At 35.9% G+C, this 19,215-nt stretch overlaps 6 protein-coding genes across 7 annotated transcripts; 4 read left to right on the top strand and 2 right to left on the bottom strand.

Annotated features, from left to right (window-relative positions):
* The first annotated feature begins 990 nt into the window (after nucleotides 1-990).
* Nucleotides 991-3,517, top strand: LOC9315749 (short-chain dehydrogenase TIC 32, chloroplastic). 2 transcript variants are annotated; one of them, XM_002881468.2, is made up of 9 exons: nucleotides 991-1,006; nucleotides 1,121-1,267; nucleotides 1,893-2,124; nucleotides 2,221-2,300; nucleotides 2,475-2,628; nucleotides 2,717-2,795; nucleotides 2,901-2,985; nucleotides 3,075-3,121; nucleotides 3,224-3,485. In XM_002881468.2, exons 2-9 carry the CDS (start codon nucleotides 1,150-1,152, stop codon nucleotides 3,392-3,394), a joined length of 966 nt encoding a protein of 321 aa, XP_002881514.1. In that variant the 5' UTR covers nucleotides 991-1,006; nucleotides 1,121-1,149; the 3' UTR covers nucleotides 3,395-3,485. The 2 variants fall into 2 exon arrangements, with proteins under 2 accessions (XP_002881514.1, XP_020883683.1); XM_021028024.1 differs by having other exon boundaries at nucleotides 994-1,267; nucleotides 3,224-3,394; nucleotides 3,432-3,517.
* On the bottom strand, nucleotides 3,419-4,702 carry LOC9317580. The gene is made up of 2 exons (XM_002879635.2): nucleotides 4,076-4,702; nucleotides 3,419-3,661 (listed from the first exon to the last, which is right to left on the bottom strand). Exon 1 carries the CDS (start codon nucleotides 4,472-4,474, stop codon nucleotides 4,100-4,102), a length of 375 nt encoding a protein of 124 aa, XP_002879681.1. The 5' UTR covers nucleotides 4,475-4,702; the 3' UTR covers nucleotides 3,419-3,661; nucleotides 4,076-4,099.
* A 1,542-nt stretch (nucleotides 4,703-6,244) lies between these two features.
* Nucleotides 6,245-11,557, top strand: LOC9317579. Its single transcript, XM_021028884.1, has 19 exons — nucleotides 6,245-7,295; nucleotides 7,377-7,445; nucleotides 7,535-7,733; nucleotides 7,852-7,915; nucleotides 8,104-8,238; nucleotides 8,361-8,426; nucleotides 8,526-8,607; nucleotides 8,698-8,757; nucleotides 8,868-8,920; nucleotides 8,994-9,160; nucleotides 9,329-9,512; nucleotides 9,668-9,725; nucleotides 9,818-9,874; nucleotides 9,950-10,195; nucleotides 10,361-10,422; nucleotides 10,510-10,566; nucleotides 10,662-10,755; nucleotides 10,843-10,983; nucleotides 11,143-11,557. The coding sequence occupies exons 1-19, from the start codon at nucleotides 6,708-6,710 to the stop codon at nucleotides 11,263-11,265; spliced, it is 2,505 nt and encodes an 834-aa protein (XP_020884543.1). The 5' UTR covers nucleotides 6,245-6,707; the 3' UTR covers nucleotides 11,266-11,557.
* Nucleotides 11,558-12,117: 560 nt separating this feature from the next.
* Nucleotides 12,118-13,928, top strand: LOC9317578 (glycine-rich RNA-binding protein 2). The gene is made up of 3 exons (XM_002881466.2): nucleotides 12,118-12,278; nucleotides 13,437-13,505; nucleotides 13,581-13,928. The coding sequence occupies exons 1-3, from the start codon at nucleotides 12,161-12,163 to the stop codon at nucleotides 13,820-13,822; spliced, it is 429 nt and encodes a 142-aa protein (XP_002881512.1). The 5' UTR covers nucleotides 12,118-12,160; the 3' UTR covers nucleotides 13,823-13,928.
* Nucleotides 13,929-14,041: 113 nt separating this feature from the next.
* On the top strand, nucleotides 14,042-17,135 carry LOC9315748 (arginine biosynthesis bifunctional protein ArgJ, chloroplastic). The gene is made up of 17 exons (XM_002881465.2): nucleotides 14,042-14,282; nucleotides 14,361-14,480; nucleotides 14,567-14,690; nucleotides 14,786-14,859; nucleotides 14,944-14,988; nucleotides 15,154-15,204; nucleotides 15,294-15,362; nucleotides 15,435-15,493; nucleotides 15,593-15,662; nucleotides 15,738-15,818; nucleotides 15,918-16,004; nucleotides 16,077-16,199; nucleotides 16,274-16,336; nucleotides 16,412-16,489; nucleotides 16,580-16,725; nucleotides 16,802-16,872; nucleotides 16,950-17,135. The coding sequence occupies exons 1-17, from the start codon at nucleotides 14,220-14,222 to the stop codon at nucleotides 17,030-17,032; spliced, it is 1,407 nt and encodes a 468-aa protein (XP_002881511.1). The 5' UTR covers nucleotides 14,042-14,219; the 3' UTR covers nucleotides 17,033-17,135.
* LOC9315747 lies at nucleotides 17,133-19,018 on the bottom strand. Its single transcript, XM_002879634.2, has 3 exons — nucleotides 18,481-19,018; nucleotides 18,075-18,361; nucleotides 17,133-17,667 (listed from the first exon to the last, which is right to left on the bottom strand). The coding sequence occupies exons 2-3, from the start codon at nucleotides 18,321-18,323 to the stop codon at nucleotides 17,338-17,340; spliced, it is 579 nt and encodes a 192-aa protein (XP_002879680.1). The 5' UTR covers nucleotides 18,324-18,361; nucleotides 18,481-19,018; the 3' UTR covers nucleotides 17,133-17,337.
* Between the last annotated feature and the right edge of the window lie 197 nt (nucleotides 19,019-19,215).

Raw genomic sequence — 19,215 nt, 5'->3', positions numbered from 1 at the left:
TTCTTTCTGCAACATATATATCAACATCAAAGCGAAAAGACCTTAGCCATTATCAAGATCATATGAATTCCTCGAAAATTTATTTGGTTTCCATTTGCAATCTGCAATAATTCCATTTCTTTTGTTATTCTCGAATTTCTTTTTTGATGATTTACTTGTCAATCTTTCATTTTTGTATCAATTTTAGCCTGTTTGCCCTTATACATAAACACGATGTGCAGTTTCATAATATGATGTCTTTGCTATGACAATAATACAAGTTCGCTACAAACATATATAATCATGTTTCATTAACATATTATATAATAAATACGTTATGTGAAATTTATAATAAAGAAAATTAGCCAGTCTCAAAATCTGGCACCTACTAACGTAGACGAAACTAGATGAGCGAGTGATGGAGTTAACAAGAATCTAATTTGTGGCGACCCCATGAAGTTAGACAATGATGCAAAGGCATAGAGAAATAAATAATTAATTGTAGTATAAGTCTGGTATTTAAATAAATCTTTTTGAACTTTTAGTAAAATCTAGTGATAAGTTTTCGAATTTTATTCACTATCCCTTTTAAGTTTTCAAGAGTTTTTTTTTTTTAAATTTATTCTACTAATCTAATTTTATTAATTATAAAAGTCTCTTTAAGATTAACACTTTACAATTGGTATAAAATAATCCCTTGTACATTTTAATTATTAGTATGTCTTTAAGAATATAAACTATAAAAGTCTCTAAAAGTTTAACAAATCTATAGTCAACTTTGTTTGATACAAATAATCCCCCTTAAAGTAAAATACAAAATTTAAGATTTCTATGGATGGATCTTTACTATATTAGTAGTAACTTTCTTCTCTAGTCATTCAACAAAAATCTAAACATTAATTATAATTAGCTGTCATATAAAAAACTTAATTAATTGACTACCTGTCAACAGCAAACTCTCTACTCACGCGTGAGCCTATTTAAAGCCACACAGTTTTCTTCTTCGTTCCTTACCATCCATCCAATTGTAAAACTCTCTCTCCCTCTCTATTTCTTCTCCATTCTTGTTCATCTGCAACATTTTTTAGGGTTTATTATTATTGTTGGTTTCTTCATTTTCTTTTATCTAAAATATTTGCAGAGGAAGAGAGAGAGAGAGATAGAGAGATCATGGGACTATATGGAGTGATGACAGGGAAAAAAGGAAAGAGTGGATTTGGATCTGCTTCTACTGCTGAAGATGTTACTCACTCCATTGATGCCAGTCATCTCACTGCCATTATCACAGGTTCTTTCATTTTACCTTTTCTTTCTGATATTTTCTAGCAAATTCATGTAAGAAAAAAAAAGCAAATCTAATATTGCCAAACAAATTTATTTTACGTTTTGTCGTCGTGGAAGACTTTCTGCCAAAAACATAATTGAAAAAAAAATACTAAATAACACTACAAAATTAGTCAAATTTACTTTAAATTCAATGAATGCAAGATAAAATGTTTTAATGGTGGAAGAAAAGTCAAACTTTTAAGATTAAGCTAATGTTGGGATTTTGAGGCAATTAAAGGGGATTTTGTTTTTGTATTTCAAATTGTCAGTCATTCAAACACCAAATATTTTGTTTCTTTTTTGTCATGACCGATTCTTTGTCCATAAACCAAAATATTCTTAGTTCTGTATCTTCTCTCTAACTATTTAAAGACTAAGATAGTAGATCAAAATTAAACACCCATATGAATGTTGTTACCAAAGTTATTTTATTAAAAATGAAAGCTAGTATATTTTATATTTGTCAAATATGTTAAACTAATAAAATGTAACTTTACAAGATATATGACATAAATTTGGTTTGGTAGTAGTTTTAATTGGTACTATAACTTTTTATCTACTTCAATTTTTGTTTGAGCAAAAAAAAGGTGGAACAAGTGGGATTGGATTGGAGGCAGCAAGAGTGTTAGCAATGAGAGGAGCTCATGTCATCATTGCCGCAAGAAACCCAAAAGCTGCTAATGAGTCCAAAGAGATGATTCTTCAGATGAACCCTAATGCTCGCGTAGAGTATATCCAGCTCGATGTCTCGTCCATCAAATCAGTCAGATCCTTCGTTGATCAGTTTCTTGCCCTTAATGTTCCTCTCAACATACTCATGTACGTATGAATATTATTACTTGTTGATTTTTATTTTCTTTTCTTTTGCAGCGATTAGGAGTTAACTAATGTTAACTTGTGTCTTTGAAATGTTAGAAACAATGCAGGTGTTATGTTTTGTCCTTTCAAGCTCAGTGAAGATGGGATTGAATCACAATTCGCAACAAACCACATTGGTAAGATTTTATTAATAGTGTTTCCTTGTCAGTATCGAAACACAATATTCGTTTATCAAAACATCATGTTATGACATGAATTATAAAGAAATCTACTAAAGTCAATATAATAAACCCTTTTTTTATATAACATTACGTGAGTTAATCTATATCAATATTATAATGATCGTCCAGGTCATTTTCTGTTGACGAATCTGCTTCTGGACAAAATGAAGAGTACCGCAAGAGAAAGTGGAGTCCAAGGAAGGATTGTGAATCTGTCATCTATTGCTCATACTTATACTTACCCTGAAGGTATCAAGTTCCAAGGCATCAATGACCCTGATGGGTAAGTTTTATAATTCAATTTAAACTATTGAACTTGATATTAAAGTTTTTAACTAGTGTGTAAAAACTAATTCAATATAATTATTTAGATATTCGGAGAGAAGGGCTTATGGGCAGTCCAAACTCGCAAACTTGTTGCACTCGAATGCACTCTCTCGTAGACTACAGGTAACATATTATTTACACACATACACTTTGATATACTTTAAAGTTCGATACCATAAAATGATGAATATATGTAACTAAATTAATATGATTTTGGGATGTACGTAGGAAGAAGGTGTGAATATCACTATAAATTCGGTGCACCCTGGACTTGTCACCACTAATCTCTTTCGCCACTCCGGTTTTAGCATGAGTACGTATACCAATTCTCTAATCTTCATTCAAAACTTAAAATTTTTAATATTTTCTTTTCTTAAATTACATTTACATGTGTATATTCAGAGGTCTTCAAGGCTATGACTTTCCTCTTGTGGAAAAATATACCTCAGGTGAATTTAATTAAAACCCTTTTTCATTTTTTTTGAAAGAATTTTCTCTTATGAGATTTTAGCTTTTATTTACAAATCTAATTCTTTTGGGGCCATTATCAGGGAGCAGCAACAACATGCTACGTTGCACTTCATCCTGATCTCGAAGGCGTCACCGGAAAGTATTTTGGCGACTGTAACATCGTTACTCCGAGCAAATTTGCTACCAACAATTCTCTCGCCGACAAACTTTGGGATTTCAGTGTCAAACTCATCGATTCTGTCTCTAAATAAATTTATCATCATCAAGATAAATTCTTAGACATTTAAAATTTATCCTTCTTCTTGATATTGTTTCATTAATGCCATATCTTTTTCATAACTACATATTTCTTTATGGAATACCATAATTAGAAATCATTATCCATATTTTTTTCTTGAATAAAATTATAAAACACAAATTTTTGTGTAAGAAAATAACTTTCTTCATCTAGTAATCTATTTATATATCTCCAAATGAAATTAACAAAGTGTATATTATTACAAGGTGAAGATTATAACCAGTGTTCTAAAAAGCGGTCTAGGCGGTCGCCTAGGCCCCGACTAGGCGCTAGGCTCTCATGCGACGCCTAGATAACCGCCTTGACCGCCTAAAATTACATAGATCTTGTTTAATGTATTTTTTCAATTTCAATTAGATTTTTATTTATATATATAGTTATAAATATTCATATATTGTTTAATATAAATATAAATAAATATTTTATCTAATTTTTATTTATAATTTCATAATTTTTAGTTTTATATAGATATTTTATATAACTTTTATATATAATATCATATTGATAATGTTTTATGTTATAAACGTCTAAACCGCCTAAAAAATCGTCTAGGCCCCGATTAGACGTTCTAGGCGCTAGGCACTGGGTCACCGCCCGCTTAGCGCCTAGCGCTTTCTTGAACACTGATTATAACATAACAAGATTTAATGGGCCTAAATTAATGGGCTTCTTCAGCCTCCCAAAGGCCCATAGTTCGGACGACGACGGCGGAAAGAGCCACAACAATTGCTGCAAAAACCGGCGGCACAACGAGGTCCATCTTCGACCTCCGGAAAAGATTCGCCGGTAAACACAACACCTCCGAAGGAAGATCCAACGGCACCAAAACGGCTGCGTAAGAGCCGCACCGCCGAGAGAACTCCACCGAAGAAGAAGATGACGGGAAAATAGCCGACACGAAAGCGAATTCCGGTGCGAGAGAGATGATCGCCACCGTCATCGTCAGAAACAACGTCCACGTTGCGCCGTAGACGAAAATCGGAATCCGCCATGCGAAGCGGTGGGTCAGAGATGAGACTAGATGGCGAATCATTGGTTTAAAGTTTTTAAAAGGTTTCTTCTTTCTCTTTATCGATTTATAGGTCCATCGATCGTAAATAGTTGTGCCATAGAAATTGGAGTAGCTTCTATGAAGAAGAGAAGTAGAAAGAGAAGATAACCTAATCTCTCAACTGCTCTTGGTGACGAACGAGGAAAACTGAAACGACCAAATTTATCGCCGTTTTGATGTCGTCATCCACTTTTTTCTGATATATTGATTCTGATTTTGCATCAAAATCATATACTACTTGAGAGTTGAGAATACAACTTTGCATATATATTGGTAGCTACTAGCTAGACGCAATTTCGTAATTTATCTAGCTAAACTATAGTTTGCGGAGACTAATATTCAGTTTTTTTGGTATATTCCCTAGTGATAGATTATGCACATTTAGGACAAAATTAGTTGTCAGAATTACTAATTAGAGATGAGAGCTACCAAGTTTGTAGTAAGACCTTCATTGGTTCAAACACCACTTTATGCTGGTCGATTGTTTGTGAGGGTAATTTTTGTTTTTTTGAAATGGGTTAATATTTTGAAAAAAGCTAAAACTAAAGATAAATATTTGGATATGAGAAAATTTAGAAATGATTTTAACTATCAAGTAGTGTTGAAAAAAAATCATATTTTCTAGAATCAAACTTTTGTATCTTAACAAGTTTATGAGAAAACTAACGTCTATATAACCTTTAACGCTATGGACATTGTATACGAAAATATTTAAATCAAAGATTTTTAAATTAAAGTAAATTGTTAAAAGATACAAATATCTTATTAATATTTTTCTAAATATTTTTTTTAACAAAAACCTATTAAAATGGTTTATTGGTCTACATGACAACGTTACTTACGCTAGCGACAAAATTTTATAAACGTTTTTTAAATTTCAAATCTTTACATATTTAAAACCAATAAACTCTATTCAATAGTAATCCTTTTATTACTACTTTTTTCTAATGAATATTGTATAGAAATTTAATAGGCAATCTCAAAAAATACAATTGATGTTATATTTTCTATAATACTATCAAAAGAACCCGAAATTCTATAGGCTCCGACACCTTTCCAATTAGAATCCAGAGAATGCTTAAAATAGAATGATGGGTAATGTTTAGGAAATTCTTGAAAATATACGAAATTGTTTTAGATGAATGGTAAACACTACTCAAGATTGAATCGTTCTTTGTTTTTTTTTGAACAAAGATTGGATCGTTTTATTATAAAAGCTGCTAGACAAAAAATAGAAGAACATCTTACTCAAATGGTCCCACATGTACACGTGGATGTTCACCAAGTAATGAAAGAGCAACTGAAATGATTTGTTCTAGTACCTTCCTTCCAAATCAGCAACTGCCACGATTTTCTTTCCTTTTTCTTTTCATTTACATAGCCACCCCAAATGTTTTAACTTATTCTCAAATAATATCCATACTCTTAATTCTCATAATTTTCCCCTCGACACTACAATACAAAACAAGATCCAATTTTGTATGACCGACTTAAAACTGATATTTAATATCATAAAATTATACATATAAATTATCATCACAACAAAGAATAATAATTTAAAATTAATCGAATCAACATTTTTCTTCCAAAAGTAGATTGGATTGCAATTAACTAAAACATAAAAATCAAAATGTAAAATTTTAAACTATAAGGGACAGTTTTGTATTTTCCTTCATTCGGATATTATTTTCTTTCTTTTATCTCCTAATTACTATTTTTCCCTTAAAATTACAAAAACATCTGTTTTTCTGTTTTTTTTTTTTCTTTTTCATATATCTCTCTCTGTCTTTGCTTTGAAAAGTAATCTGGACCGCGAACAAAGCTTTTTCGTTTTCTGGTTCGTTGCCGCCTTGCACGTTCCTTCTTCTTCCTTCTCTCTCCCGTCTTATCTCTTTCCCCCCTTTACCCTAACCCTAATTTTCTTCGCCGTCCTCTATTATCTGTCTATCCAATTTCGTTCCCATATTCAAATCTCTCAGCTTTATCTCCAGATCTTTAGATCCGTAATTCCCTACTATTGATTCTACCCAAGCTTTACTCTTATCTTCCTCGTTTGATTCTTATGATTCCTCGTATGAATTGTTTCTTCGTAAATTCATCGCCTTTGGATTGAATTGGAGTCATAAATCAATCTGTATTCAAGATCTAACTCAAGTTAGTGTTAAGTGTTGTGTCTATTGTATGCAATCGTGTTGTGATATTGAATCTATTTCTGATGGGAGAAGGAACTATTTGTTTGGAGATGCCAATGGAAGAGAATTCATCAATGGGTCAATTCAAAAGAGAGCGACTTGATGAAAGTAATAAAGGTGATCACTTTCCCAATAAGAAACAAGCTAAAGAAGCTTCTAACGATGACATTACATCGGAGATTTCAAATCCCGTCGCATCTCCGGTTGAAAGCACGTCACTTTTTCGTGATGTCTCTAGCCAGCCGGTTAAATCCGGTTTAGGTGAGTGCTCCGGAAGTGATTTTGGTTCCGAAGAGACTGTTAGTGACGATGCATCCGTAGCAGGTAGCTCACAAACAGAGCAGTCGAGTGATGTTTTACCATCTCGTTTTGTGTTGGAGATTCCTAAGCATCTAAGCTCGACTGGGATCACGAAAATCACGTTTAAGTTGAGTAAACCAAAGAAGGAATTTGATGATTTGCCTGTGATAAAGGATCACACTTGTGACGTTGGTGTTGTGAAGATGCCGAAGAAGATTGTTGCTTTGAGCTACCCATCTAATGTGAAGAAGCTATTGGAAACGGGTATACTTGAAGGAGCTCCAGTGAAGTATATTTCAACCCCACCGGTGGTAAAGTCTGAATCTTTGTGTTTCGATATTTTCCTTTAGGGTATTTTGTATGTGACTTATATCACTTTTGATGGCTATCAGAGAGAGCTTCAGGGGATAATCCATTCGGGTGGCTATTTGTGTGGCTGTACAACTTGCAGTTTCTCGAAAGTGAGTGTTTTTTTTTTGCGATGGTTTCTTGTTTCTATGACGATTTGTTCTGTGTATTTTAACGATGTGATCTTTTGTTATGTATAAAGGTTCTAAGTGCGTATGAGTTTGAGCTGCATGCTGGTGCAAAAACTAGACATCCTAATAATCACATATTTTTGGAGAATGGAAGGGCGGTTTATAACATAGTTCAAGAACTGAAGACTGCTCCTCGTGATGTTCTCGAGGAAGTAATAAGGAATGTAGCTGGTTCTGCTCTGAATGAGGAGGGCTTACAAGCTTGGAAAGGTGATGGCCAGGTGTTTAGATTGTTGGTGGATCTATGTTGCTTACCGTAGATTTTCTTTTGCAATCATTTGCTTTTTGATTAGTAGTGCTGAGCTTGATATGTTGTTGTTTCCTGCAGCAAGTTTCCAACAGAGTAATAGCATGTCTGACCGGAACCATATCACGGAACATTCCACTGTCAGGTACTATCACCTCCTACTTCTGGTTTAGTACTTGATCTGTAATTGGGGATTTTATTTGAGATGATACTCAGTGATATACTTGGACCCTGTAGTGACGTACCTTTTCCGTTTCATATAACTTTTGGTTAATGCACTCTAAGTTACCATTTTGTGTTACTATCTGAAACTGATTCCTGTGAAAGCTGCAGTTATCTTGGTTCTGGTACTGGTCCTGGTCTTGATGAGAGTCAGAGCCTTACTCCATGCTCTGTGGAGAACCATTATTTTCCAGAGAAAACATATGCAAAGGACACATTAGATGAGCCGAAGCGGATAGCAAAGAAGTATGCGTCTTTGATATTTTCATATACAAATTCATTACTGTAGTAATCTATATGTTACTTATGGTCCTTATGGACAATGATCTATGGAGCTATGGAAATTTATTTGGTCGCTAATCCTGTAGGCTTACTTCTCATGTATCTGGTACGGGTTGCCATAAGAAAGTTTCTGAAGGAAGCAATAGAAAGAGGTTTGTGTTGTTTTTTTTTGATCAACCTCATCACTTGTGTTTTTCTGTTTGCATTTGAATCTCTAATATTGATGAAAAGATACAATCCTCTGTTTCTAGGGACAATGATTTACATCGGTTGCTGTTTATGCCTAATGGGCTTCCGGACGGGACTGAATTGGCTTACTATGTGAAAACGCAGGTTTGTTATTGCAGACAAATAACTAGTTCTGCTTATTTTTCCTGAAATTTGAATCGAACTTCAGTTTTGTAAACATATTTTCCCCTGCAGAAACTACTACATGGTTACAAGCAAGGAAGTGGTATAGTATGTAGCTGCTGCAGCAGAGAGGTAAATGGTGTATGTAGTGGCTATGTTGATTGTCCACAGACTCAGTTTAAACTTCAGATATAGTTACTTATTTTTACTTTCTTTTTTTCTTTTGTATTTATATATGATAGATTAGTCCTTCACAATTCGAAGCGCATGCTGGAATGGCTGCTAGACGACAACCGTGAGTTATCCAATAATATGTTACTTTTACTTAATGTTGGAATGTGTATCTAAATTTTTGGTATCTTTTGCAGTTATCGCCATATCTTCATCTCTTCTGGATTGTCATTGCATGATATAGCCATGTCACTTGCCAATGGACATGTCATTACAACTGGTGACAGTGATGACATGTGTTCTATTTGTGGGGATGGTGGAGATTTGCTACTTTGTGCTGGATGTCCTCAAGCATTTCATACAGGTAGGTGTGGAATACTGATGGAGTATTGTACTCGAATATATTAAACATGGAATTTCTAGGTTTCAAACTGAAAGTTGCTGAAGTACAGATTTCATAATGGTTTCCTCAATCATTAAGCTCTCGTATTATTCTCTGGTTCTGATCCTTCATTTCTCTTTTCATATGCAGCTTGTTTGAAATTTCAGTCTGTGCCTGAAGGTACTTGGTACTGTTCGAGCTGCAATGATGGACCTATCTCTAGTAAAAAGGCTACTGCTACTGATCCTTCTGGCAACGCTAGGCCTATAGTTATAAGACTGTCAAGAGTCGTGAAAGCACCCGAAAGCGAAATTGGCGGCTGTGTGTTCTGCAGGTTAGTTGCATTTGCATACCTATATTCAAATTTCTCGTATGGATTTTTAATTTTTGTGAAATATATAAATACATGTGCAAGCCACTGCAATAGGCAATTTTGATTACTGTGCATGATATGCTTATTGTGTTTCACTCCCTTTTTATGGTCGGTAGGTCCCATGATTTTAGCATTGGGAAATTTGATGATAGGACTGTTATTCTCTGTGACCAGGTACTCTCATGATTCATAATCTCTTTTATTCATTTCTTCCATATTACCAGTTCAGCCTTTTCTGATAGTCCTCTTCTTCTTTTCTTTTGTAGTGTGAGAAAGAGTACCATGTTGGTTGCCTGAGAGAGAATGGGCTCTGTGATTTGAAAGTAAGTTGTGTAAGGCTGGCTCCTTCTGCATCGTGTTAACAGAACTTTATTTAACTTCTCTCTTGAATGCTGTAGGAAATCCCGCAGGAGAAATGGTTCTGCTGTAGCGACTGCAGCAGGATTCACACGGCAGTTCAGAATTCTGTTTCTTGTGGGCCACAAACTATTCCTACACCTTTGTTAGACATGATATGCAGAAAAGACAGAGAAAAAGGAATATTTACCGATAATGGGGATATAGTCGAATGGAGAATACTTAGTGGAAAAAGTCGATACCCAGAGCATCTGCCTTTGCTCTCACGAGCGGCCGTAATCTTCAGGGTATGTCTTGACTTCAGATGTGTTCCAATTATCGTTTGGTTTTATCACTTGTTAAAGATGTGCTCTCGGGCTATATCTTGGGTCAATTTCTCGCAGTTAACTATGACCTTCTTAAATTATGTATACCAAACTTGCAGCCTAATTATTGCCTGTCTAATCTTCTAGGAGTGTTTTGATCCCATTGTTGCAAAGTCTGGCCGCGATCTCATTCCTGTCATGGTGTATGGGTAAGTTATGACGCGATAAACTATGATACAATAGCAATGTTTTTGTAGTGGTTGATTCGCCGTGTAATTCTTATGATATATTTGCAGGAGAAATATATCTGGCCAGGAGTTTGGAGGAATGTACTGTTTGGTCCTGATTGTAAAGTATGTTCTCTTTTTCTTTATTACTGATTTTTCTCTTATACAACTTCTGTGTCTTTTTTGCTAATTGTTTCATCTTCTCATGATGTTACCTTTAGTTCTCTTGTTGTTTCTGCTGCGCTGCTGAGGATATTTGGTCAGCAAGTTGCTGAACTTCCTATTGTAGCAACTAGCCGAGAGTACCAAGGAAGGGTAAGACTTGTGTACATTTTTCATAATATCTAGGCGTTTTTTCTAACCTATGGATAAAATTAGTTTTATGATGTGAATGGTCACTAGGGCTACTTCCAAGGGCTGTATGCTTGTGTAGAGAATCTTCTTTCTTCTTTAAATGTTGAGAACCTGGTTCTTCCGGCAGCTGAAGAAGCAGAGTCTATATGGACAAAGAAGTTTGGCTTTACAAAGATGTCTGACCAGCAAGTAAGTGAATTGTTCTTTCTTTTGGAATTGTGTTTTGTTAGATTTTTAGTATTCAGACAAGTCGGGGAAAACAAATAGTTTCGATAGATTCATGCATATAGATTTTGATTAAGAAGCAAGATGTGGTAACAAGCAATCATAATGTTGTTTTTTTTGCAGTTGCAGGAGTACCAAAAGGAAGTGCAGCTTACAATATTCAAAGGAACCTCAATGCTGGAGAAGAAAGTACCTAAGACGACAAGTTTATCAGAATCAACAACTCTCATCTCATCTGATCATTAAAAGATTCGTCAAGATTTTGGTGTCCGGATCTTTCCTCTTCTCTGTTTTTTTGTTTTCTGGAAGATGGAGCAGTTTTTTGGTAACTTTTTTGTAATATTTTGTTTCTTTTTTTGAATATAGATAGTAGGTTTACAAAGAAGTCCCAGAACAGTTCCATGTTTTTGTATAGAGACCAAGGAAAAGAATAAACAGATACATAGAAATAGATATAAACAGGTTCTTGGGGGTAGTTATCAACCAGAAAATAATCATCTTCAGTCTTATTGAAAAGTATTATTTTGTTTTCTAAAAAGTTTGTGGAAATGTTAAGATTTGGATGAAGATAACAATCTAAACTTCAATTATGTTTCCCTTGAAATAATCTTATACTAGTTGAATTACATATATCATTTCTTTCATGTTTGTTTACCTGTTGGAAACAGAGGAAACGGCGACGTTTTGTCTGATTAATAAAAGATGTGTTTTTAAGATTTAGGGGGTGTTATTGGTTTATTAATTTGTAAATCCATATAGAATTTGAAAATTTTTATTAATTATGAAATCAAGATATATAGATTTTGAAATAACATGTGTTTACCCATGGATTTGAATCCTTCTATTTTTCTCTTTCAATTCCATTCAATTCCATTTAAAACATAATTTGGATTCTCAAATCCAAAAACAAATGACTAAACGAATAACATATGATTTTAACTAGTATTTATAAATCATAGAACCAATAACACATGAATTTAATTAGGATTTTAAAATCAATGATTGAATAACAAATGATTTTTGTTTGGATTTCTAATTCCATATAAATCCATGAACCAATAACCCCTCCTTAGTTAAAACCCTTTGATAAGCCCTAAGATTGCTCATTTTCGATCTCAAATCCTTTGTCCCACTTGCTACAATGGCGTTCGTTTCCAGCTTTCGCCGTCTCGTTGCTGGATCCAACAGCCTCTTGTCTTCTCCATCCTTCTGTGTTCGCCGCTGCTCAACTCTTACGTCTCCCAGGCTCTTCGTTAGCGGTAATTTCTTTCTTCAACTGTCTTCAATTATTTTTTTCTTTTTTGGAATTTTGCTATAGATGATTTCGATTTGCAAGCTTGGATTTTGTTCATGTTCCCTTATAGATGATAAAGTGTTATGTTTTGTGGACCATTTTGAGAAATGATCCCCTACTTCTTCAGTGTCAGTGATAAGTGTAAATGTGAAGGGTATAAAGAGGAAATGTGGATTAGAATGAGTTTGGTAAAGTGGGAGCCTTTTGGCTTAGGGAAGAGATTATGATCTGTGATCTTACCAATCAGTTTCATCTTGTGTCTAGAAATCAACATGAAGGTTTAGATTTACTTTCCATTTTCCTGATAATTGAATTTAATGGTTAGTGAGGCATTGGGATGCTTGTGGTGAGTGTGCAAATGGTCTTTGTGTTGGTGATACCGTCTTTGTTACTATGGAAAGCATCAAATTGTGGAATTCACAAGGATGTTCTGAGTTGCTTTAGGGATCGTTTTTTGTTTACTTTATTAGACTCATTAAGGCCTGAAGATAAAGAATGTGTAGAGAGGTTCTTTGACCATTTGAAAAAGTGATAGCCTTTTTGGCTTAGGGAGAGATTATAATATATGGTCTTATCAATCAGTTTCATCTTGTGTCTGGAAATCAACATGAGGGTTTAGATTTACTTTCCATTTTTCTGATAATTGAATTTACTGGTTAGTGAAGCATTGGGAGGCTTGTTTGGGATGAGTGTGCTAATCGTCTTTTGTGCTGGTGATTCTGTCTTCGTTACTATGGAAAGCTTCAAATTGTGGAATTCATTAGGATGTTCTGATTTGCTTTTGGGATCGTTTTTTTGTTTGCTTAATTAGACTCTTTAAGGCCTGAAGATAAAGAATGTTTAGAGAGGGTCTTTAACCATTTGATAAAGTGGGAGCCTTTTGGCTTTGGGAGAGATTAGGATCTGTGATCTTATCAATCAGTTTTATCTTGTGTCTGGAATCAACATGAAGGTTTTGATCTACTTGCCAATTTTCTGATAATTGAATTTAGTGGTTAGTGAGGCATTGGGAGGCTTGTGGTTAGTGGGCTAATCATCTTTGTTTTGAACTTTAGAATCCTCTTTTACGGGTTGAAGTTAAAGAATGTTATCCCATTATATGAACTTGTGTATCTTTGAATAGGTCTCTCCAGACTCACAACAAATGAAAAGCTTCAGGATGCATTTGCTTCTTTTGGACAGCTCGTGGATGGTATATGTTACTCTTGGATTCCTTAATCCAACATATGTAGAGCATCAAATCATAGATTTTGTTATGTTGTTACAGCGAGAGTGATCACAGACAGAGAGACTGGGAGATCAAAGGGCTTCGGTTTTGTAACATATGCAACAATAGAAGATGCAGAGAAGGCCAAAGCAGAGATGAATGCAAAGTTCTTGGATGGTTGGGTGATTTTTGTGGATCCTGCAAGACCTAGAGAACCAAGACGGCCTCTGCAAAGGGAGCCGCCTCGGTCTTCCTCTGGATCTGGTTTCACAACCAACAAAACCATCGGCTGGTGTGAATGAACAAAATCCAACCACTTATGTATGAAATGAAAATAAATTCTTGAATCCATTTATCAATTTTGAGGCAAAAGGCAAATCCTTTAGACCTTAACTTATGTTTTCGAGATATCTATCATATGATGCATTAACAGGTTACATAACTGACAAACGACCAACAAATCATTCTCTTTTCGCTTTAAAGTTTGCAAACGCAGATTGGGAATAACAAAAACGCAGCGTTTTAGAGTATTCACAGCCTCTCTCTCTTTCTCTGCCAACGGCGACTTTTCTCTGTCACTGTGACTTTCCTCTAGGGTTTAAGGTTTGATTTTCAGACAAAAGTACAAACAATCAATCTGCAGCTTAAGGTTTGATTTTCAGACAAAAGTACAATCAATTCGGCGATTGGTCTCCGAAGATGCATTCTTGTTTTCAAACTCACTTCGTCTCCTTCAAGCTTCCTCATTTTTTCGCGCCTAAGGTCTCTTCTCTCATTCTTTATCTCTTTTGTGTATGCTTTCTCGCCAATTAAGAAGAAAAGTTTGGAAAAAATTTACAGAGTTTTGTGGCGTCTTCACGGAGAGAATTAAGAGTGTTCGCAGTGGCAACCACCGTGGAGGAGGCGTCTGGTAATATACCAGCGGCTCCGATTTCTCTACCTGAAGGGTCATGGAAACAGGTTTTGAATTGCATATAAAATTAGGAATCTTTTTGAAGAGTTGCTTTCAAAGTTTGAAAATTTGAGAATCTTGTTGTTTTGTTTAGATAGCTGGTGGAGTTACAGCTGCTAAAGGGTTTAAAGCTGCTGGTATGTATGCTGGATTACGAGCTGCAGGGAAGAAACCTGATCTCGCTCTTGTAACCTGTGATGTCGAAGCTGTAGCTGCAGGTCCAATGCTGGCCTTCTGTGGCTCCTTTAATGTTGGTTTTCTTTGTTTCAATTGCTAACAAGCTTTTGACTTTTATCTTGAAAATAATTTTCAGGTGTGTTTACTACTAATGTGGTTGCTGCTGCTCCTGTAGTTTACTGCAAAAAAGTTCTTGAGACTTCGAAAACGGTAATCCTGCATCTCATTAATTGGATTTCGGAGTTAAACCAATGCATTTTGTGCTTCTGAGCTTTGAATTTTTATGTTCTTTAGGCTCGTGCAGTGTTGATCAATGCCGGTCAGGCCAATGCAGCTACGGTAAGATATCTCAGCTGTGTAGTCTGATGCTTTCAATAAGTCAAGCTATGTTGTTTAGGAGTTAATTCATATGATTGTGAAGTAGCCTGAAATCTATAGGGTTGTTAGCTATGCATCACTCATTATTGTTATACGATTAAAGGATTTAGATAATGTATTTTTCAGGGTGATGCCGGTTACCAAGATATGTTAGATTGTGTTGGATCTATTGCGACGGTATGCCTTGGTGTCTTTCATTCCCATGTCTCCCGCAAAACCTCGTATATCTTTCAACATTGTTCACGTTTGTGTCTTTATTGTTGTAGCTACTTAAAGTGAAGCCAGAACAAGTGTTAATTGAGTCAACTGGTGTTATCGGTCAGAGAATAAAAAAGGTATAACTTACTTTCTCATTCTTTTTCGATGCAAGTGCTCCGATGAAGTTATTTACCCGTAAATCTTTGCAGGAAGAGCTTCTCCAAGCACTTCCAACCCTAGTCAACTCGAGATCAGACGCTGTTGAAGAGTATAATCTTCTTCTCTCAATCTCTCTCTGAGTTCGTAGGTCACAGAGTTCACTTTCTTTGGTAGACATTGGACATAACCATATGAATTTGAAATGCAGGGCAGATTCTGCTGCTGTAGCAATCACGACAACAGATCTTGTAAGCAAGAGTGTTGCAGTTGAATCACATGTAGGTTTAAGAAACACGTTGTATACTCTATTTCTAGTATTTCATATATCTTACAAAAATTTTGAAATTGCTCAGGTTGGTGGAATCAAGATTCGAGTTGGTGGTATGGCAAAAGGCTCCGGGATGATCCATCCAAATATGGCAACTATGTTAGGTGTATGTCCTTTTAGCTATTACTTTCTTTTGCTTGTGTAGCTTTATTTAGACATACACATTGATGTTAAACGATGCAAAATCGATATTTATCTTTCTCAGGTCATCACAACAGATGCACTAGTTGAAAGTGATATCTGGAGAAAGATGGTAAAGGTTGCAGTAAACCGAAGTTTCAACCAGATCACTGTAGGTTACACAATTTCAAACATTGTTGTAATTAGATTACTTTTATTTCCAGTCTGATTTATGGTCTTGTAGGTAGATGGAGACACAAGTACTAACGACACAGTCATTGCTTTAGCGAGCGGGCTATCTGGATCACCTTCTATATCATCTTTGAACTGTAACGAAGCTGCACAGCTTCAGGCATGCCTCGATGCGGTATGTATGTTTTTTTGCTATCTTCCTAACAGTTGTTCATGAGCTGGACTTAACATGGAACCCATCTTTTTCAGGTGATGCAAGGACTGGCTAAATCAATAGCTTGGGATGGTGAAGGCGCTACATGTCTCATCGAGGTTCGCAAAATAAAACTGTTTTTTCCCAACCCTCTGATTGAAAACAAATCTTAACTAATAACACAAAATCACCAGGTAACTGTTAAAGGAGCAGAAACTGAAGGAGAAGCAGCGAAAATTGCACGCTCGGTGGCTTCCTCTTCCCTAGTCAAAGTATGAGATCCAAGATATATATACATGAATGATAAAAGGGAGCTTTCTTGTTTCTAAATAATAGTAAACGTCTGTTTGCTGATGTGACAGGCAGCTGTTTATGGGAGAGATCCAAACTGGGGACGCATAGCTGCAGCTGCTGGCTATGCCGGGGTTTCTTTCCAGATGGATAAGCTGAAGATATCGCTCGGCGATTTCTCTCTCATGGAGAGTGGTCAACCTCTTCCGTTTGACAGGTTTATCTTACAACTGATTTGTCTCTCAGTGGGAAAATGAAGTTAGATCATGTTCTTACACATGTAATATACACAGGGATGGAGCCAGTAACTACCTCAAGAAAACTGGCGAGGTTCACGGAACAGTTACAATCGATATATCCGTAGGTAAGAGATTCATTTGGCTAGCCGTATTAAATCAACCATGTTCTGTGAACCTGAGTGCGGATTTGTCCGATGAACAGGTGATGGTGCAGTCATCGGAAAGGCATGGGGATGCGACCTTAGCTATGACTATGTCAAGATCAACGCTGAGTACACCTCATAGGACTGAGACTGAGAGACAGAGTTTCATATACTATTGTTGTGTTATGATCTCAAATTATAAACTGATTTTGCTTCAAATAAGAGAACAAAGTTCCATTGAGTTATTCTCAAAAGTGAAAACTTAATCCAAAAAGAAAAAAGTAACAAACTTCAACAAAGTATTCACAATAGTGTTAAGGATCATCCATTACCCATAAGAAAAGTTACGAAACTCAACAGGAATCACTCACAAAGAGATTTGATTATTTATCACACAAGAGGAGGCCAAGCTCAAAGACGTGCTTGGTTACTAGCAGCCAATACCATTTAAGAAGAAGCTGCAACTATAGGCATCTGAGTTACCCATTCAAATTTGTCCCGACTGTGTTTGCGAGAAGCTTGCTTCTTGTCTTTGCTGCTGCCACCACGTGAGGAAGAGTTGTCTTTGCTCTTCTGTCCTTTCTTTCCAGTCTTCCTGTGGTTGTCTTTGCTCTTGGATTTCTGCTGCTGTTTCTTGCTTCTTGTGACTGTGTGGGAGGCTATCGAGGGAGGAGGATCATACACATCAGCCGCCCATGAAACACTAGACTTCCTCAGTGACAAGCCATGCTTCTCTCGGCTGCCTTTTATGGCTGGGATGAGAACAATTGGTGTTTGCTGCAATTCAAGAAACATATGAGAAACAATCAGTATAGAGCAGGAATACACAGCCTTCACTTGAGAGATATGACAAGGATCTCACTATGAAATCAATCTGACTGACAACACCCCAATTCCGAGGACTCTTAAACTCTTACTAATGTACAAACTATGGAACTCCAGAAACACTAATTTCTTGAATCAAATGTTTTCTCCTTGCTAGGACTATATATGGAGACTCTTGTAGACTTATTCTTTCAAAAAAGATTTGGACTGGTTCAGGAAAACCAACCACACATAGGAAAGCCTAGGCAGAACAACTAACTACTGTGATATCTCAAGCTCCAAAAGATGGTACACAACTTGTACCTTGGCAAATAGACCACAGAAAACAAAATCTAAGAATAAAAATAGATAGAACTTACAGTCGTAAGGTTCTCATCCTTGTCTTCATCATCCAAAGAGTTGGGACTTAAAGTGGATTTGCCGAAATCCTGAACAGCGGTTTCTTCATACGCAGTTGGGTCTATATAACCAGTTTCATCTCCATCAGACTCCTGAGAATCTTCAGATGCAGTAAACGAGGTATGCTTCGAGCCTTTAGAACATTGCGTGGGACTCGAGATGTCAAAGTCTGCATCTTGGAAATCCAACTTACCACAAACAGAGCTCATATCCAAGTAACAGTAGAAGGTAGTCACAGTAATAGTAACTGAACAAACAAATTCAATGTTATCATTAGTAAATGAATGATCTTTAGATCACACAAAAGAAACAAAAGACTAATACTGAAATTGAGGCCTGAAGAAGTCAAAGAGACAAAAGTTTCACCTTTTTGAGCTGCAAATGGAGCACTAGCAGAAGTAAAAACACCAAAGACGGATCAAAGATTGTGTGTCCGAGCTAGGAATATCTCAAGAACCAGAGAGAAGAGAAATAAGAGAGCAGAGAGGAGAAGGAAACGAAATGTTAACTAAGATTACCACGCCAATCACACTTTTCAAGAGGTTTCAAACGATTAGAACTCAAACCAGAATGATACGGAGTCAACGAAGGAATCAAAGAAAGGAGAAGAAGCTTAGAGGGCACCGAAGGCATTCTTATCTTATGCTCTTCGAAACCCTATAACCGTAAAAAAAAAAACCCTAATTCTCGAATTTCGAATCAGAAATCGCAGAGATCTCAGAAAACTTTGATCTAGACGAAATGAGCAAGATATACAAAAAACGAAGCCGCGAGAATCCCTTAGAATCGGATCATGGAAAAAGCAGAGAATCAAGGAGAATTATATCCGCAACGAATCTCACGCTTGAGGAGGAAGCTAATTTGAGAAGAAGAAGAAGAAGAAGAAGAGATTGAAGAAGGAAGAGAAGAATGATTGATGATGATGATGTCGTTTTTTTTTTAAACAAGAAAAATCAACGGCGATAGATGTAGACAAGCTTAATGACTGTACACGTGTCCCTTACCCTTAAGACTTTTCTTTATGGGCCTTGATATTTTCTTTTTGAGTGTAATGGGCTGGAGATATAGATTATGTAATGTAAAGAGAAAAAAGAGCGTTAA

This window comes from Arabidopsis lyrata (assembly GCF_000004255.2).
Source record: "Arabidopsis lyrata subsp. lyrata unplaced genomic scaffold ARALYscaffold_4, whole genome shotgun sequence".
NCBI lineage: Eukaryota > Viridiplantae > Streptophyta > Magnoliopsida > Brassicales > Brassicaceae > Arabidopsis > Arabidopsis lyrata.
Note: the sequence above shows the minus strand (reverse complement) of the source record. Positions and strands in the feature narration are given on the sequence as shown.

Bases quoted from the DNA above. Each gene is read 5' to 3' on its own strand.
- LOC9315749 (XM_021028024.1), top strand. From the start codon at position 1,150: ATGGGACTATATGGAGTGATGACAGGGAAAAAAGGAAAGAGTGGATTT. The intron at 2,125-2,220 runs GTACGTATGAAT...TTGAAATGTTAG, and splicing joins GTTCCTCTCAACATACTCAT to AAACAATGCAGGTGTTATGT. The intron at 2,986-3,074 runs GTACGTATACCA...GTGTATATTCAG, and splicing joins CCACTCCGGTTTTAGCATGA to AGGTCTTCAAGGCTATGACT.
- LOC9317580 (XM_002879635.2), bottom strand. From the start codon at position 4,474: ATGATTCGCCATCTAGTCTCATCTCTGACCCACCGCTTCGCATGGCGG.
- LOC9317579 (XM_021028884.1), top strand. From the start codon at position 6,708: ATGGGAGAAGGAACTATTTGTTTGGAGATGCCAATGGAAGAGAATTCA. The intron at 7,734-7,851 runs GTGATGGCCAGG...TGTTTCCTGCAG, and splicing joins GGGCTTACAAGCTTGGAAAG to CAAGTTTCCAACAGAGTAAT. The intron at 7,916-8,103 runs GTACTATCACCT...TGAAAGCTGCAG, and splicing joins ACGGAACATTCCACTGTCAG to TTATCTTGGTTCTGGTACTG.
- LOC9317578 (XM_002881466.2), top strand. From the start codon at position 12,161: ATGGCGTTCGTTTCCAGCTTTCGCCGTCTCGTTGCTGGATCCAACAGC. The intron at 12,279-13,436 runs GTAATTTCTTTC...ATCTTTGAATAG, and splicing joins TCCCAGGCTCTTCGTTAGCG to GTCTCTCCAGACTCACAACA. The intron at 13,506-13,580 runs GTATATGTTACT...ATGTTGTTACAG, and splicing joins TTTTGGACAGCTCGTGGATG to CGAGAGTGATCACAGACAGA.
- LOC9315748 (XM_002881465.2), top strand. From the start codon at position 14,220: ATGCATTCTTGTTTTCAAACTCACTTCGTCTCCTTCAAGCTTCCTCAT. The intron at 14,283-14,360 runs GTCTCTTCTCTC...AAAAATTTACAG, and splicing joins CTCATTTTTTCGCGCCTAAG to AGTTTTGTGGCGTCTTCACG. The intron at 15,494-15,592 runs GTATAATCTTCT...TTTGAAATGCAG, and splicing joins AGATCAGACGCTGTTGAAGA to GGCAGATTCTGCTGCTGTAG.
- LOC9315747 (XM_002879634.2), bottom strand. From the start codon at position 18,323: ATGAGCTCTGTTTGTGGTAAGTTGGATTTCCAAGATGCAGACTTTGAC. The intron at 17,668-18,074 runs GTAAGTTCTATC...CTTGAATTGCAG, and splicing joins AGGATGAGAACCTTACGACT to CAAACACCAATTGTTCTCAT.